Below are 18084 nucleotides of genomic sequence, written 5' to 3' on the forward strand. Positions count from 1 at the left end.
ATAGGAAAGGCAGCAAAATACAACAGACACTAGTATGGCAGTATGTATAAATGTGGATGTGTAACCGATGTGATTCTGCAATCTGTATACGGGGTAAAAATGGGAGTTCATAACCCACTTGAATCAAATGTATGAAATATGATATGTCAAGAGCTTTGTAATGTTTTGAACAACTAATAAAAAAAAAAAAAAAGAAAAGAAAACCAGACATTGTGGCACATGCCTGTAATCCCAGCACCTCAGAAGGCTAAGGCAAGAGGATCTCAAGTTCAAGACTAACTTTAGCAACTTAGCAACACTCCATCTCAAAAAAAAAAAAAATGTTACAAAAGAAAAGTGAAAAGTATATGCCACAAATGGGCCTATGGAACAGAGGCCAGAACAGACCCCAAATGATTTCTGATCTATGTGTGACAAAGGTGGCATTATGGTGAAGTGATAAAGGATAGTTTTTCAATAAATGCCTGAGTCAATTGGATATCCAAATGAAAAACAACTAGTCAACTTCTATGACAAAATCAAGTACTTTTTTAAAAATTATTTTTTAGTCATAGTTGGACACAATACCTTTATTTTACTTATGTATTTTTATGTGGTGCTGAGGATAGAACACAATGCCTCGCACGTGCTAGACAGGTACTCTATCACTGAGCCACAACCTCAGCCCCAAGTACCTATTTTTTTAAATGACTTTTTTTTTTCCCCCTTTCTGAAGGCCATCTTGATTGTTTCCAAGTTTGGGTAATTTAAATAAAGCTGTTATAAGTACACATGTGCAGACATGTGCTTTCAATTTGGGTGAATCCTAAGAAGCATGATCCCCAACCCATTTTAGTTTTTGAGACAAGGTCCAGGCTGGCCTTAAACTTTCAATCTTCCTGCCTCAGCCTGAGTAGCTGGGATTACAGGTGAGCACCACCACACCCAGCTGGCTATGCCATTCTGCATTTGTTCACTGCCTGTGAGTGAGTTCCTGTTGGTTCACATCCTCACCATAATTTGATCTTCTCAATGTTGGATTTTTGCCATTTCAACAGGTATCTCATTACTGTTTGAATTTGCAATTCCCTAATGCTATAGTGTTAAATATCATTCCACATGTATTTGTCATATGTATATCATTTTTGGTAAGGTGTCTGTTCAGATCTTTTGCCCACATTTTAACTGGATTGTTGAGTTTTAAGAGTTCTTTGTGTATTTTGGATACAAGTGTCCCCCCAAATACCACCACCAGCCTCTCCTTCTGAGATAACTGAGGATGAACCCAAGGCCTTGCATAGGCTAGGGAGGCACTTTATCACTGAGCTATACCCCCAGCCTTTTTTATTGTATGTTGAGGCAGGGTATTCTAACTTGCTGAGGATGGGCTTAAATCTGCCATCCTCCTGTCACCACTTTCCAAGTAGCTGGGATTAACAGTGTGCACCACAGTGCCTAGCTAGATAAAAGTTCTTTATTGGATGTGTTTTGTAAATATGGCTTATCTTTTCATCTTTAACTGTGTTTCTCAAAGCAGAAGTATTCACATTTTCACAAAGTCCACCTTACAGTCCTTTTTCATGGACCATGCCTTTGGTGTTATATCTAAAATCTATCTGTTCCAGCACCATTTGTTAAAAAAAAATGTATTTGTTTTCCATTAAATTGTCTTTGCTCCTTTATCAAAGAGCAGTTCACTATATTTGTGTGGGTCTTTCTGGACTCTACTTCATCCCTTTGATTTATTTCTCTCTTCTCTCACCAATACCAGACTGTCTTGATACTATGTGTAGTAAGTCTTGAAACTCGGTAATGTCAGTTCTCCAACTTTGTTCTTCTTCAATATTACTTACTATTTACATACACTTTTGTCTTTATATATAAATTTTAGAATCTGTTTATTGATAACTACAAAGTAAAGTGTCTAATTTTTTATGGGGATAGAGTTGAATCTATAGATCAGGTGGGAAACAGATATCTTAATATTGTGTCTTCCGATCTATTAACATAGACTATCTTTCTGTTTATTTATCTTTGATTTCTTTCATCAAAGTTTATAGGTTTTTTTTGTTTTTTTGTAGTTGTAGATGGACAGCATACTTTTATTTTATTTTTGTATTTTTTTATGTTGTACTGAGTATCGAAGTGCCTCCCACATGCGAGGCAAGCGCTTTGCCACTGAGCTATAGCCCCAGCCCATCAAAGTTTTATAGTTTTCCTCATACAGACACTGAACATATTTTGTTAGATTTACACCTAAGTATTTCATTTTAGAAATACTAATGTAAATGGTAGCCCAGTCATTTTATGGGGAGAGCTGTGGAATGCTTACAAGAATGTAGAACTGACTTAAATGTTTTAAAAAGTCTACAGTTCCATTGTTGCTGAATTAAATATGGTTTCAGGCTCTGGAAACACAGGAATGCCAGATAACTCAATCCTCCTAAAAGAAAGCAATCAGGATGATTAAGACTCAAAATCCATATTTCTTCAGGAATAAAGGAAATGGAAAATAGCATATTTAATTTAGAGAAGACTTATGATAAACAAGACAGTGGTTCAGAAAAAAAGAGAAAGATTTATTATGTATATTTCTAAACAGCAGGGTGGATAGTGGTTTCAGAATAATAGAATTCCCATCCTGTAAAGTGAGCATACGGAAACTAACAAATCAGGAATACTATAAAAGGAAATTATTCTTCCTTTGGGTGCATGTCAAACCTCTAAGATCCAAGATAATACTAAATATATGAAGATACCAAAGAGATGCAAAGCCAAGTTTGGAAACCAATGATCCAGTTTAACTTCCACAATTTATTGGTGAAATCCAGGAAGTTAAATGACTCTCCAGAATTCCTATTAAAAGAGTGGACAAGTAAAGGCTAAATATTACAACTGTATCCCAATCATCTTTTTATTACACTAGCACACTTGTGAGATAAGACCTGTTCTTACACATACTGGATCACATATAATGAATGCTTGTTTTAAGTTTTCATTTCAAACTGCTCATAAATCATCCATTCTACAGTTATACCAGGAATCAATATTAAGTTTAACTAATATAAATTGTTTACCTCATTTTAAATATATAATATAGTATCTTCCTATATTCTAAAACTTTTCTCATTTTCCAGAATTACTGAGGGATTTCTGCAATCAGTTCTACAAAATTCTCTCTGTACTATATAGCATAACATTCATCTGATCTAGCCACCAGAATGTTTTAAAACTAGATTATTTTTACTTTTCATAATTATAATTAGCTTTTACTCTAATGATTCTACCTTTTCCAATTAAAAAACAATTTAGATGTTAAAAAAAGCAAAATATTGGGCTGGGGATGTGGCTCAGGCGGTAGTGCACTTGCCTGGCATGCGTGCGGCCCGGGTTCGATCCTCAGCACCACATACAAAGATGTTGTGTCCGCCAAATAGTAAAAAATAAATATTAAAAAAAAAAAATTCTCTTTCTCTCCCCCTCTCTCTCCCTCTTTCTTTAAAAAAAAAAAAAGCAAAATATTAACTCTTTTTTTTTTGCATTTGTTATATTACAATAAATGACATGCCAAGCATATTCTTTCCTTATTTATTTTCTTATTCTAAATGTAAAATGTTTTCCTGCCAGGTATAGTGGTGTATACCTGTAATTCCAGGTACTTCAAAGGCAGGAGGATTGCAAGTTCAAGGTCAGCCTCAGCAACTAGACAATACCCTGTCTCAAAAAAAAAAAAAAAAAGGACTGGTGATAGAGCTCAGTAGTAAAGCACTCCTGGATTTAATCCCCAATACTGTAAAAAAGAAAAAAAAATAGTATAGTATATTATCCTGTAACCTGTTTTACTCACACCAATGATTGTACATTTTCAAACATGCTATTCAACCTATGAACCACTATTACCTCATCTATAAACAAAAATATTAGCAAGACACGGTGGCCCATACCTGTAGTCCCAACTACCTGGGAGGCTGAGGCAGGAGGATACAAATTTAATGTCAGCCTCAGCAATTAAGCAAGACCCTGTCTCAAAATAAAAAGTAAAAAGAGCTGGGATGTGGCTCAGTGGTTAAAATGCCCCTGGGTTCAATCCCCAGAGAAAGAAAGAAAGGAGGGGGGAGAATGTTGGCTTGAACTGTAGATCAGTGGTAGAGTACTTACCTACCACGTATGAGGCCCAGCACCACAAAAAAATAAGAGAGAAAAAGATATCCTTTGGGTATCAAGGCAAAAAGGGCATTACAACATTTAAGTGAAATAAAATTAGGCTTTGTCAGCAAGACTTTATACTAAAGACAATAAATCCGAAATATTAAAAAACAAAAAATGGGAGCTGGGGTCCTGGCTCAGAGGTAGAGCACTTGCCTAGCGTTGTGAGAAACTGGGTTCGATCCTCAGCACCACATAAAAATAAAATAAAGATATTGTGTCCACCTATAACTAAAAAATGAAAATGTAGGCAAGGTTATTATATTCCATAAATTTGGGGGGGGGGGGCGGGGAGGGATTGAACCCAGAGGCACTTAACCACTGAACCACATTACATTATAAAGTGCTCATATTCGGGCTGGGGTTGTGGCTCAGTGGTAGAGTGCTTGCCTAGCATGCACAAGGCACTGGGTTCAATTCCCAGCACAACATAAAACAAATAAACAAAATAAATATATTGTGTAAATAAAGTGATCATATTCAATGCTTCCTTGAATGAAACAAGACAATATATGTAGATCATGTAATTTAACGCACATAAATTTTCCAAATTAATATGTATTATGACCCTGCAAATACTCATGTCTTTTGGCCCAGCAACTTTTTCCAGGAATCTATTCTAAGTAAACAATCTTGACCTGTAGAATCTGGAGAAAAATGTATGCATACAGATGTCCATATTATCAAAGATGATATTATATACTAAAAGCTATCTTAAAAACTAGAAACTAATGGGGCTAGGGATATAGTTCAGTTGGTACAGTGCTTGCCTTGCATGCACAAGGCCCTGGGTTCAATCTCCAGCTCTGCCAAAAAAAACAAAAAAAAAAACAAAACTAGAAACTACTTTCATGTACCACATGATAATTTGGTCAAGGACAAACTGCATATGGTGGTACCTTAAGATTATAATAAAGTGAGTAAATTTCTATCACCTAGTAACTGAGTAGCCATCATGATGCTGCAAATTATTACGTACATGCTTTTAGTAATACTGGAGTAAACAAACCTACTGCATATACAATTATACATAGTATATAAAAACTGATAATGATAATAAATGACTATTTACTGGTTCATATTTTCTATACTTATTAGAGTGTACTCCTTCTACTTATTAAAAAAAATAATGATAACTGTAAAACAGGCAGGTCCTTAAGGAGGGATTCCAGAAGGCACTTGTTATAATAGGAGATGACAGTTCCAACTATGTTATTGCCCCTGAAGACCTTCCAGTGGGACAAGATGGGGAAATCAAAGACAATGATGTTGATAATTCTGATTCTGTGTAAGCCTAGGCTAATATATTTGTGTCTTAGTTTTCAACAATAAAAAAACTTAAAAAGTGAAAAAAAAAAAATTTAAGTAGCCTATACCATATAGCCTAGGTGTGTAGAACTTCATACCACTAGGTTTGTGCACATACATTCTATTATGCTCACACAATGCCCAAATCACCTAAAGACACATCTGTCAAGCTGGGGATATAGCTCTGTGGGTAGAGTGCTTGCCTTGCATGCACAAGGCCCTAGGTTCAATCCCCAGCACCACCATCAAAAAAAAAAAAAAAGGCTATAAAGACACATCTGTCAAAAACATATCTCTGTCATTAAATGACATAAGACTGTGCTACAAATATATAAACAAAAACAGGGAAACTTAGAGAAGACACATTCAAATTTAACTGCGAATTATTTCCATAATAGAATTATGGAATTATTTTCCCAAACTGCCTACCACATGTATAAATTAATTGAAGAAGCAAGAAAGAAAAATCCTAACATTTTATATTTTAAAAATTATTTCAAATGTTTTATAGCTTGCTTTTGTCTATGATATTACTATTCCCTAGTATCTCAAGCTAATGAGTATTGATCCTATTCCCTAAGGTTTAAGAATAATCTTACATATCAGTGTATAAGGAAAAGGGGGGAAAAGTGAAATCTTGCAGAATCTGACATACAGATGCCTTCACACAAACACATTCCAAAAATACTTAGGTCTTCAATGGAGTACCAAAAATAAGATCAACAGACACAAGAATAATATAGAGAGGTAAGTTACAAAGAATGAGAAACCTTTAGAATGGCACACCACAGAGTTACTGCAATCTCTACAATTCAACTGTATGTTGAAAGGGAAGCAAATGTTGAGAGGATCACAACTCTATTCTGGAGAAACTCTCCAAGCTAGACAAACTTTCCAAAGCTAAACAAACTTTCCAAAGCTAAACAAATTCACAATCAAAAAAAGAGAGAATTATTTTGAGTAACTTAGAATTCTTCCAGGATTAAGAGTCTTTCTAAATGTTCTAATCAAAGATTTTAGCTGACCTTTGGAGAAAAAAATTCCATCTCTAATACTTTATGTATGTACATATATGACTACATGACCAATGATTCTGCAACATGTACACTCAGAAAAATGAGAAATTATATTCCATCTATGTATAGAATATCAAAATGCATAAATGCATTCTAATTTCATGTATAACTAATTAAACCAAATAATTTTTTTAAATCACTGTAATAATTCATCTGGAGCTCAAATTTAGACACAGTGCAGATCATTTTGATGAGTAATTCTAATATCCTACAACTAGGTAATTCTGCCAAACAAAAGATTTACCTTTCCTGAAACTGATTCTCCATCATAGAAGAGATAGTGTTTTTCCACCTTGCCATCTTCAGTTTTCATTTCTGCCATTTTTCTGGTTTCTCCATCATTAAGGACAACATCAATCTCACAAATGGGACCAAAAAAGCCTCCAAGAAAACTCTGAAATAAAATAAAAATGCTCATAATTATCGTAGGCAGCCAGTCACAACATTTTAAATTCAAATTTTATTACACCATTGACCTACAGTTAGACTCCAAATCTGTGAGTTCACAAGCTTACATCAAATTCTACATCAAAACTTTACAAACTGAATATAATAATGTGTAAACAGTGAACAGTACTGTACTATACACTTTTTTAAGTTAGATTAAAAGATTTCATTTTATAGGTTTTTTTAAATCACCAAAAAGGGAAAAATATAAACAATTAAATATGTTATAATTTCAATCATTTCCATAGGTAACCATTATAAATAATCAAATACTAGCATACTAGAACTGTAAGAATTATTTTTTGGGCAGGGTGGGGGTGGGGTACCAGGGATTGAACTCAGGGACACTTGACCACTGAGCCATATCCCCAGCCCTATATTGTATTTTATTTAGAGATAGAGTCTCACTGAGTTGCTTAGCTTCACCATTGCTGAGGCTGGCTTTGAACCTGAGATCCTCCTTTCTCAGCCTCCTGAGCCGCTGCAATTATAGGCGAGCACCACGAGCCCAGCCATCTTAACATCTTAAGTTTGAAAAATTAACTTTTATTAAACCTCTATGAGTTTTCATGAGAGCAGAATTTGCATAATCCAAATTACTTCTAAAAAGCTGAAATGAATTATTATAATGCACTTACTATAAAATCTACTGCCATATTAGGTCTAAACAGAATGTGTTACATTATATAAGCCCTTTGAGTAAAACTGGCTCTAGGGGCTGGGGTTGTGGCTCAGTGGTAAAGAGCTTGCCTAGCATGTGTGAGGCACTGGGTTCGATCCCTGGCACCACATAAAAATAAAAACAAATAAAATAAAGGAATTGTGTCCACTTACTACTAAAAATGTGTGTGTGTGTGTGTGTGTGTGTAAAAGCTGGCTCTGAGGAAACCAATGAAATTTCTCCAATTTACACAAGCCTTATTCTGTAAATCCTCGATATGACAGAACTATAAAGAACAAAAATCAATTGCTTATCAATGCCAAAACATATTAGTTGGTAATAATCAAGTAATATGAACAGAATCCATTAGCAACTATAGTATAGGATATAATTAAAATTATTTTTGTCATCAGGCACATTGGTGAAGGCCTCTACCCTCAGCGACTTGAAAGGCTGAGGCAGGGGGTTCACAAGCTCAAGGGAAGCATCAGAAACACAGCAAGACCCTTAGCAACTTAGAAAGACCTTGTCTCAAAAGAAAAAAGAAAAAGACTGCGGATGTAGTTCAGTGATAAAGCACCCCTAGGTTCAATTCCCCAGTACAAAAACAAACAAGCCAAAAATTATTTTGTCACTAAGGAAAGCCAGCCAGTCTTCTAGTCTATTTTGGGGTTTTTTTTGGTTTTTTTTTAATTTACAAGATAATAGTCTTCTATCATGTACTATATCCCTTTTTAACTTACCCTATACAACAAGCAGGGTAGTCTTTAAAAAACAATTCCATCCCTGGATATATTCCTAAACAGAAACTTACAGGAGACAAATATGTTTACAACAGCCTCCAATGGAAACAATCCAAACATCTATCAACAACAACAACAAAAAAAAGTTGAATTAAAGAGTCCAAGAGGCCACACAGGAGAATACATTCTGTTTCGATCTCATATACATATAAGTCAAAAACATGTAATGTACATTGTTTTTTTGTGTGTTTTTTTTTAAAAAAGAGAGAGAGAGAGAATTTTAATATTTATTTTTTTTTAGTTTTCGGCGGACACAACATCTTTGTTTGTATGTGGTGCTGAGGATGGAACCCAGAGCCGCACGCATGCCAGGCGAGCGCGCTATCGCTTGAGCCACATCCCCAGCCCCTGTACATTGTAATATTAGAAGTTAAGAAGTGGGAGGAAGAATAAAATAAGTGGGGTGCTAGTACTGTTCTCTGTTCTGAGCACTTGACACACAGGCATGTTCACTTTATGAAATTCATCAAGCTATATCCTTATACATAATGTTAACTTCAATAGTACACATACACACACTGCATTCTGTAACATCTTACATATATCTAGCTCTATACATCTCTTCAGTTACATCAGCCTCAAATGATCTTAAGATTTTTCTGCAAAAGTTCATCACATTTGCCAAATTCTTTGTCCTAGAGTCAAGCAAAGTACCTTAACCTAACTCATCCTTTTAATTTAAGTTTGAGTCATTTTCATAAGACTCTCCCTAACTCCCTAATCCAAACTGGAGTCTCCAAAGTTAGGTGTCGCAAGGCTGATTTTATTGCCTGACACTCCTACTACACTGTAAACTATGTGAGGACACCATATCCTTTATTCCTCACTGAAGAGACAGGACCTAGAGCAGTAGTGGCATTTAATAGAAGGCACTGAAATACCTATTGGAATGTTAAATTTAAACATACAAATACCATTCTAATAATAGGGAAAAAACTGACTATACAAAAGAAGTTGGATGATATCTAGAATAGGTGGTAATGCCAGCCCTTTCCCAACAAATTAGCACTGGTGTAATAGTGAAGCCTAGAGCATGGAACTCAAGCACAGACAAGGTCAGCTCTGTCCTGAGGTGGCCAGGGAATGGCAAGCAAGATAATGAGCCTCCAAAAGGCTTTGTAGGCTATGATCAAATGAGACAGTGTTTTCCCAAAATGTGGACTTGCTTCTTTGTTTTCATTACTCCTATATTAAAAGGGTGGGCTTATAATTTCAAGAAACTACAAGAATTGCCAAATTAGTGTTTTTGATATATTCCAAATAGCAAATTTTCTTTTTTAAAAAATATTTTTTTTAGTTGTAGATGAACACAATACCTTTATTTATTTATCTTTATGTGGTGCTGAGGATTGAACCCAGTGCCTCACACAGCTAGGCAAGCCCCCTACCACTAAGCTACAACCCCCATCCCCCCAAATTTTCTTTTTGACGTGATGTTTTAGTCTTTTCTGGGAACAACAAACTCAAAATTTTTATCAGAAAACTACAATGAACTAATTTAGAGAGAATGAAAAACTTCAATGATAGGTTACCTGCATTATCTATTCTAGTTAGTGTTCACACTCTAAGTCTTAAAACTCAAAACCTACTCAAAAAAGGCAAATTTTAAAATACTACATGTTCTCCTAAGAGAAGACTACAGATAAGATGTACAACAGTTTGGAGGGGAGGGGGGCTGGGGTTGTGGCTCAGTGGTAGAGAGCTTGCCTAGCATGCATGAGGCACTGGGTTCGATTCTCAGCACCACATACAAATAAATAAAAAAAATAAAGGTCCATCAACAACTTAAAAAATTTTTTTTTAAAAAGATGTACAACAGTTCAAAATCAATCCACTAATTATTAACTATGTGCACTATTAACCACTGAGCCAACAAGAGAGGAGACTACTGCAGATAGATCACTTATGAAAGGATAAAAGCAACATCTCCAAGTAGCTATTTTAATTGGGGAAACAAAGTCAGGTGCAGAAAAAGAGAACACCAACTGGCAGTGAGGGTAAGAAGAAAATGAGTTCTTCTCCCTTGTGACACGCACAACATCAATTCATTTGAGTTACAAAATTAAGGCAGAAATATTAATTTTTAACCTGACACTTACCAAGGCTACTTCAAGGAAAAATAAATTGTGAAAACTATAAAAACTGTTTTCTAACAGTTTTTTATAACATTATATATTATTATAATATTTAACAGAGCTGCACTTGGTATTTGAAAAATAACAAAAATCAAATAATCAAAAATTAAATACAATTTTGTCTGGGCACGGTTTCACATGCTTGTAATCCCAGCAGCTTGGGAGGCTGAGAAGAGAGGATAGTGAGTTCAAAGCCAGCCTCAGCAAAAGTGGGGCATTAAGCAACTCGGTGAAACCCTGTCTCTAAATAAAATACAAAATATGGCTGGGGACGTGGCTCAGTGATCGAGTGTCCCTGAGTACTATCCCCAGTTCCCCCTCCCAAAATAAATAAAAACAATTTTAGCAAAATTAAAATCAGCGCTAATTAAAATTGCCAAAAGACTTAGTTTTAGAAAACTACACAATTAATAATCATACACAAAAAGTCTTGTCCTGATACCAATTCTTAAAAATTAAAAATTCCTAGGCATTAAAAATACATGCAGCTAGGCATGGTATCATACACCTGTAATCCCAGTTTGGGAGGGTGAGACAGGAGGATTGCAAGTTCAAGACCAGCCGTAGCAAATTATTGAGGCTCTCAGGATTTAGTGAGATCCTGTCTCAAAATTTAAAAAATAAAATAAAAATATCTGTGGGTGTGGCTCAGTGGTTAAACAATCCTGAGTGCATTTCCAATACCAAAAGAAGAAAAAGAAAAATCTAGGTGTTATGTACTACATTATTTTCTATATGCATTAAATATTTCAGAACTAAAAATGAAAAAAAAAAAACAGACTTCCTTCTCAATACAATAAAAAAAAGTTAAAATGGGGATGGGGTTGTGGCTCAGTGGTAAAGCATTTGCCTCGCATGTGTGAGGCACTGGGTGCAATCCTCAGCACCACATTTAAACAAATAAATAAATAAAGGTCCATCAATAAATAATAAAACATTTTTTTAAAGTTAAAATGGTGAGGAATCAGAAGGTATAACAAGGGGCTGGGGTTGTGGCTCAGTGGTAGAGCGCTCACCTCACACTTGTGAGACCCTGGGTTCGATCCTTAGCACCACATAAAAATAAGTAAGTGAAATAAAGGTATTGTGTCCAACTACAACTAAAAAAAAAAAAAAAAAAAGGTATAACAAAAAATAGCACATGCCAAAGAGTTAGGTTGAGTAATAAACTATAGCATTTTAACAAGTTAACTATGCCATAAGATTTTAGCATTGGGTTAACATACAGCTTTTTTTTTTAATATTGGGACATATCAAAAATGAACCTATAGTTTTACTCAAAAGAACACTCCAAAAAAGTGTTATATTTCACAAGTCAACAACAGAAAAAAAAACTGAGAAAAGAACTTGTCTTTTTTGTTTTCTAAAAGCCGTTTAAAGTAAAAGATTCTTTACCCAAGGTCTTGGTTTTATTTTATTTCAAGATTATATATTCTCACATTTCAAATAAAAAGTCATGATATTTAATTCTAATTATTCACAATCAAATTATAATACTTCTGATATGTTAAAGAGAAAGTAAAATACAAGAAAGGAAGGGAACAAAAATTGTAAAAACAGCCCAATGCAGTGGTGCACACATGTAATCCCAGCAACTTTAGGGAGGCTGAGGCAAGCAGATTGAAAGTTCAAAGCCAGCCTCAGCAACTTAGGGAGGCCCTAGGTAACTTAGCAAGACCCTGTTTCAAAATAAAAAAATTTTAAAAAGGGCAGGGGATGTGGCTCAATCCCCAGTATAAAAATAGGAAAAAGAAAATGTAATAAAAAGGATACTTTAGACTTGCTGAAATAACAGAAGGCAGTTTTGAAAGAATACTATTGAGATCTTCTGTCAAAGATAACTTCAAGTGAGCAATAGGAGTATGAGATTTTTAGGTTGGGGATATGGCTCAGTGGGAGAGCACTTGTCTTTACAAGTATCCCCAAAAAAGAATGTTCAAGAACAATACTACACAATTAATAATACAAGTTAAAACTCTTAGGGCTAAGGCTGGGGTTGTGGTTCAGTGGTAGAGCACTTGCCTAGGCACTGGAGTTCGATTCTCAGCATCATATATAAATAAATAAAATAAAGTCCAATGACAATTAAAAAAATATTAAAAACAAAAAAACTCTTAGGGCTAGTAATGTAGCTCAATGGTAGAGGCTTGCCTAGCACATGTGAGGCCCTGGGCTCAATCCCCAGTATCAGCAAAACAAAAAAGAAAATAATAAAACTTCTAGGTCACTTTTAAATAACTAGACTGCAATATACTACTAGTAAAACATTATAGCGTTTTCAGTTTTCTAATCTTGGCCTAAACTTCATATTAATCACTAACTTTGGGTTAATTTAAGATTTTTCATACAATGTGTAAACCCTACATTAAGCATTATCATGTAGCAAAATTACATGTGGATACATAAAAGACATTTTTTAGTCCTAATAGAACAAAGTGCACCAAGACCGGAGGATGAAATGTAGATCAAGGTGAGGTGGAAGGGAGACTCTCAAAATTTATTTGCTTAGCCTACACACAATGAAACAGCATATTTTCACACATACATTTGTGCCATTTCAACGTTTCAAAGTTTTATAATTTCATTTGTTTGACAAGTAACTTGAAAATAAACCATGTTCTTTAACATATTGCAGAAAGCTTAGTAAAAACACTAATTATACATATAAGCAAAAAATTGGAGAGTTTTATAAAGTTTTCTTTTCAAATTATAATCAGAGAAGACTTCCCCAACTCCCTGACTAGGTGAAATCCTCCAGCAATTCCTTCTCAGTATTTATCACAATTGTAATTTCCACGTTAAACAACCAGTTTACACAAATTAATGTTTATCTCTCCTTAGACTGTATGCTAAAAGAAAGCAAGCAGTTTTGTTTATGGCCCCTGGACAATAAATGAAAGGAAAAAAACTCCAAAAATGAATACATCTTTTTTTTTTCTTTAAATGAAAGCAAAGCAATTTCTGACTTTAGAAGTTATTTATTCAAAGTAACTTAAAAAAAAAAAAACTGGCTTGACCGTTAGCCAAAAGTTTCAGTTTATTTAAAAGGCAAGCTTTGGGAAAGGAGGTAGGATACGGAAAGCACATAGTAGGCACTCAAAGCATGCAGAGCAAATGAAACGAATGCTACCGTAAAATGAGCCCAATAAGATCCAATCTAGAGGAGGCTGCCGACACTCAAAGTTAACCACCACCGTGCCCACGTTTGTGCTTCCCACAAACTGGGGTTAGAAAACTGATTTCCCTCCCTCCTCTGCTTCCTAGGCCATTTCAACATCCCGAAGCGTTAAGTTAAAGAAACGGCTTAGGGAAGGAAACGAAGTCAACGCTGAAATCCGCGGACACGAAACTCAGTGTTCGGAGTTAAAAACGTCACCCCATTCAGACACCCCTTTCTCTCCCATTCTACAAGTGTCAACCTCCACCCTCAAGTAGGGTCATGAAATCACAGTCACCGTACCCAGGATAAAAAATAAGGGAGTTTATCAAGCTCATAACACAGGGAGAGTGACCAAGTCCACCAGAGGCCGGAACTGGGGGACTCTGGGTCACCCAACCTGCATGGAAGCGAGGTTCCCGGGGAGGAGCGCAGGGACCTGCTACCTTGGGCGGGGAAGCGGCCGCGGGCCCCCGCAGGGGCGGGGTCCGGGTGCCAGCCAGGCCCCACAGGCCGGTCGAGGAACGCCGGCAGAGGCTCCGACATGGCCAGGAGAGGCCACCGGGCCGCCTGGCCGGTGCCTCNAGCGCACCGGCCGCCGCGCACTCACCATTGTCAGCACTGCCGCCGCCGCGTCCCCGCCACTTCACTCCTCTTCTCTCAGGAGAACTCCCAGCCCCGGCTCCCTCCGCCCGGCGCCCCGTCACGTGACCTCCAGCCGCCCGCCGCACGTGACTACCCCCTTCCTTTACTCCCCTCCCCCTGCACCGGCGCCTCTCCCGGCCTCCCTCCGCCCCGCTGGCCGGCCTGGCCCTCCAGGAGAGGCCGTTTGAAGGCGGGGCCTGGTGCTCCTTCTTCCAGAGGGTGGGGCGGGGCCACCGCGGATGACGTAGTGTGGGCGGGGCCCGGGTGAGGGTAGGTTTCCCGGTCCTCCTTGCTCGCTGTTCCATCACATGACTGGCAGTGAGCGGTCGGACTGTTTGGGCACACCCAGTTCCTTTCCCTTGTGGAAGTTTGAGAGACTCGGGAAGCTTCGTGCCTGGCGTTTTCCTTCACTGGGTGCTGGGTTGCCGAGGCCAAGGAGAGACGTTACCCGAGACCCCGCTTCCCTAGGCCTCCCAAGACACGTGCTGTCTGAATGCGGATTTGACCCGGTCTTCTGGAACAACCCAGCTCCCCATCCTACCCCCGGGCTTCTGAGTTTTGACAACTTGTTAATTTCTTGCCTCTGAAGAGACCAATAGGGGAAAAATCTTTGAGTACAACATCCGTTGCTTCCTAAATTCCAGCGAAGCTGCGGAAGACTTCTCTGGCTTTCACTGTGTCCTGGTCATTATAAAGTAAGCCTGGAAGATCTCCAGATGAATGAAATGATGTTCAGAGTCTCAAAACTGTTGAACCACCACAGTGCACTCTATATATAAAATCGAAAAGAAAAAAAAATCATTCCATATAACAAAACAAAAATCAGGAGTGGGAAGAAGGGCCATAAAGGGAGTGTCATATTTTAAAAATTGAAATCAGAATATGGTCTCCAATAGTTAACAAAAAATAGCTAGAAACTCCATAAATAATTGGAAACCAAGCAATTTGAAAGCTCTAGGTCAAAGAAGAGATCAATAGAAGTTTAAAATTAGTTTGATCTAAAAGATATTAGGTAATACAACTTATAAAACTTTGTGGGATGTAGCTGAAGTAGTTCTTAATGGGGGGGTCTGTAGTTTTAATGCTTGTATGTAAAAAAGTGAAAAATCAGTAATCTTTTTCACTAAAACAGGACGCTTTTAAAAAGCAAATTAGCATGCGGATGGAGAAGGTATTAGCTCAATTTTGCTGTGCTAAAATTGTGCTTAAAAAGTCTTTTTTTTTTTTTTAAGAAAAGCTCTTTCATCCAAGGACTTTGACAAGAGTGCCAAAACACTGAGGAAATGATAGTCTCCTCAAAAGTAATGCTGGGAAAACTGAATATTCATATGGAAAAGAATAAACTTAGACTCTTATTTTGCACTATGTACAAAAAATTAAATAGATTAAATCCACAAACATCATTTCTAAACCAAAAAGCTCCTGTAATAACACAGAAGGAAAGCCTTGGCCTCGTGACTTAATGATTTCTTGGATATGACACCATATGCACAAGCCAATAAAAGCAAAAACAGCCAAGTAGGGCAACATAAAAGTTTAAAACTTTTGTGCATCAAAGACACAATCAAGCCAAGTAAGCCAATCCCAAAAAACCAAAGGCTGAATGTTTTCTCTGATAAATGGATGCTAATGGGGGGGGGGGGCATGTGATGAGTGGAAGAAATTTGGATGGGGCAGAGGGGAAAGATGGATAGGGAGGGCTGAGCAGGATAGGAAAGTTGGTGGAATGAGACCGACATCATTACCCTAGGTTCATGTATGATTGCATGAATGGTGTGACCCTGCTTTGTGTACAATCAGAGAAGTGAAAAATTGTACTCTATTTGTGTACAGTGAATCGAAGCATTCTGCTGTCAGGTCTAACTGGAACAAACAAATTTTTTAAAAAAATTTAAAAGGACACTAATCAACAGAATGAAAAGGCAACTTATGGAATAGGAAAGAGAAATTGTACATATATTTTTTGATATACTTATATGTAAGGAACTCTTCTGTGTCTCATTTCATTCATTAATCATAATGTTGGTTTTTTTGTTTTTTTTTTTTTGTGTGTGTGTGTGTGTGTTACCTAGGAACTATCTCTCAGGGCCTCACACATGCTGGGTGAGTGCTCCAGCCCAATCATGAATTTGAAATGTATTTATTTTGTTCTATGTATCAATACTTTGGTCCTTTTCATTGCTTAGGAGTATCCTACTGTGTGAACCAACCACAGAACATTTACCTATTTTCTCATTACTGGACATCTGTTTTCACCAGTTTTTTTTTCCCTATTTGAATAAATGGCTATTAACATTCATGTACAAATGTTTCTTCAATATAACAAAATGGAATTTCTGAGTATGATAGGAATACATTTAATTTTATAAGAAATTTTACAGGGGAGGTAGCTCAGTGATGGGCACTTGCCTAGCATGCACAACCATCTGGGTTCAATCCCCAGTATTAGGGGGAAAAAAAGAACGAAACAATCATTATTTTTCAAATGGTTGTGCCAATTTACCCCCAATCAGCAGTGTATGAAAATTAAGTATCTCTACATCTGCATTTAGTGTTGTCAATATTTTCAATATCATCCATTCTTGGATATAATTATCTTGCAGTGATTTTAATTTGCATTTTCTTAATAATCAATGATATTGAGCTCTTTTTCATGCTTATGAACCTCCCTTTGTGAAGTGTCTATCAAGACTTTGACAATTTTTATTTGGGATATTTGTTTTCTTGTTATTGAGTTATAGTTTATTAAGTATTTTTGATACAAGTCCTATATCATGTATCAATTGCAAATATTTTCTCCTAGTCTGTCGCTCACCTATTTGTTTTCCTAACAATATTTATTGATGACTCAAGAATTTTGACTTTTACATTTAGGAGTGTGATCCATCCAAAATTAAATTTCGCAAATAGTGTAAAATAATATTTGAGGGCTTGAGTCCAAGTGGTTCCAAAACCATTTTTGTTGTTGTTGTTTTGTTGTTTTTGTTTTAGGAGGGTTTGTTGTTGTTGTTTTAATGAATCATCTATTTTTTTTTCACAATACCTTTATTTTATTTATTTATTTTTAATGTGGTGCTGAGGATCAAACCCAGTGCCTCACATGTGCTAGGCGAGCACTCTACCACTGAGCTACAACCCCAGCCCATGTTTTTTGTTTTTGTTTCCGGTACTGAAGATTAAACCCAGGTGTGTGCTTTGCCACTAAGCTACATCCCTATCCCTTTTTACTTTTTATTTTGAAACAAGTTCTCACTAAATTGCCCAAGCCATCCTCAAACTTGGGATCCCCCTGCCTCCCTCCCGCCTCTCAAGTGGCCAGGATTACTACCATGTGCCACTGTGCTCAGCTTAGCACCATTTGTTTAAAATACTTTCCTTTCCCATTTAATTGCTTGATGTCTGTCAAAAATCTATTGAATATATAATGATGGGTCTATTTCTGGACTTTGATTCTGTTACATTGATCTTTTTGTTTCTTTATGCAATGTCATACTCTCTTGATAAGTAAAGTTTTGTAGTAAGCTTTGTACTTAGGAAATGTAACTACTCCAACTTATTCTTTTTCAAGAATGATTTGGTTATTCTAAGTTATTTGTATGTCATTATACATTTTTGAATTGTCAGTACACTTCTACCTCCACCACCCCCCCCCCAAAAAAAAAAAGAA

The 18084-nt window shown here is 36.6% G+C and overlaps 1 protein-coding gene across 1 annotated transcript in view; it reads right to left on the reverse strand.

Annotated features, from left to right (window-relative positions):
* Nucleotides 1-14318, reverse strand: part of Vps26a (VPS26 retromer complex component A) — a 38898-nt gene extending 24580 nt beyond the window's left edge. The window contains 3 exon segments of the mRNA XM_015500554.2: nt 6814-6963; nt 14219-14284; nt 14286-14318. Of these exon segments, the coding sequence (XP_015356040.1) occupies nt 6814-6963; nt 14219-14284; nt 14286-14318 (249 nt within the window).
* Nucleotides 14319-18084: the final 3766 nt, after the last annotated feature.

This window comes from Marmota marmota, unplaced genomic scaffold, assembly GCF_001458135.2.
Source record: "Marmota marmota marmota unplaced genomic scaffold, marMar, whole genome shotgun sequence".
Taxonomy (NCBI): domain Eukaryota; kingdom Metazoa; phylum Chordata; class Mammalia; order Rodentia; family Sciuridae; genus Marmota; species Marmota marmota.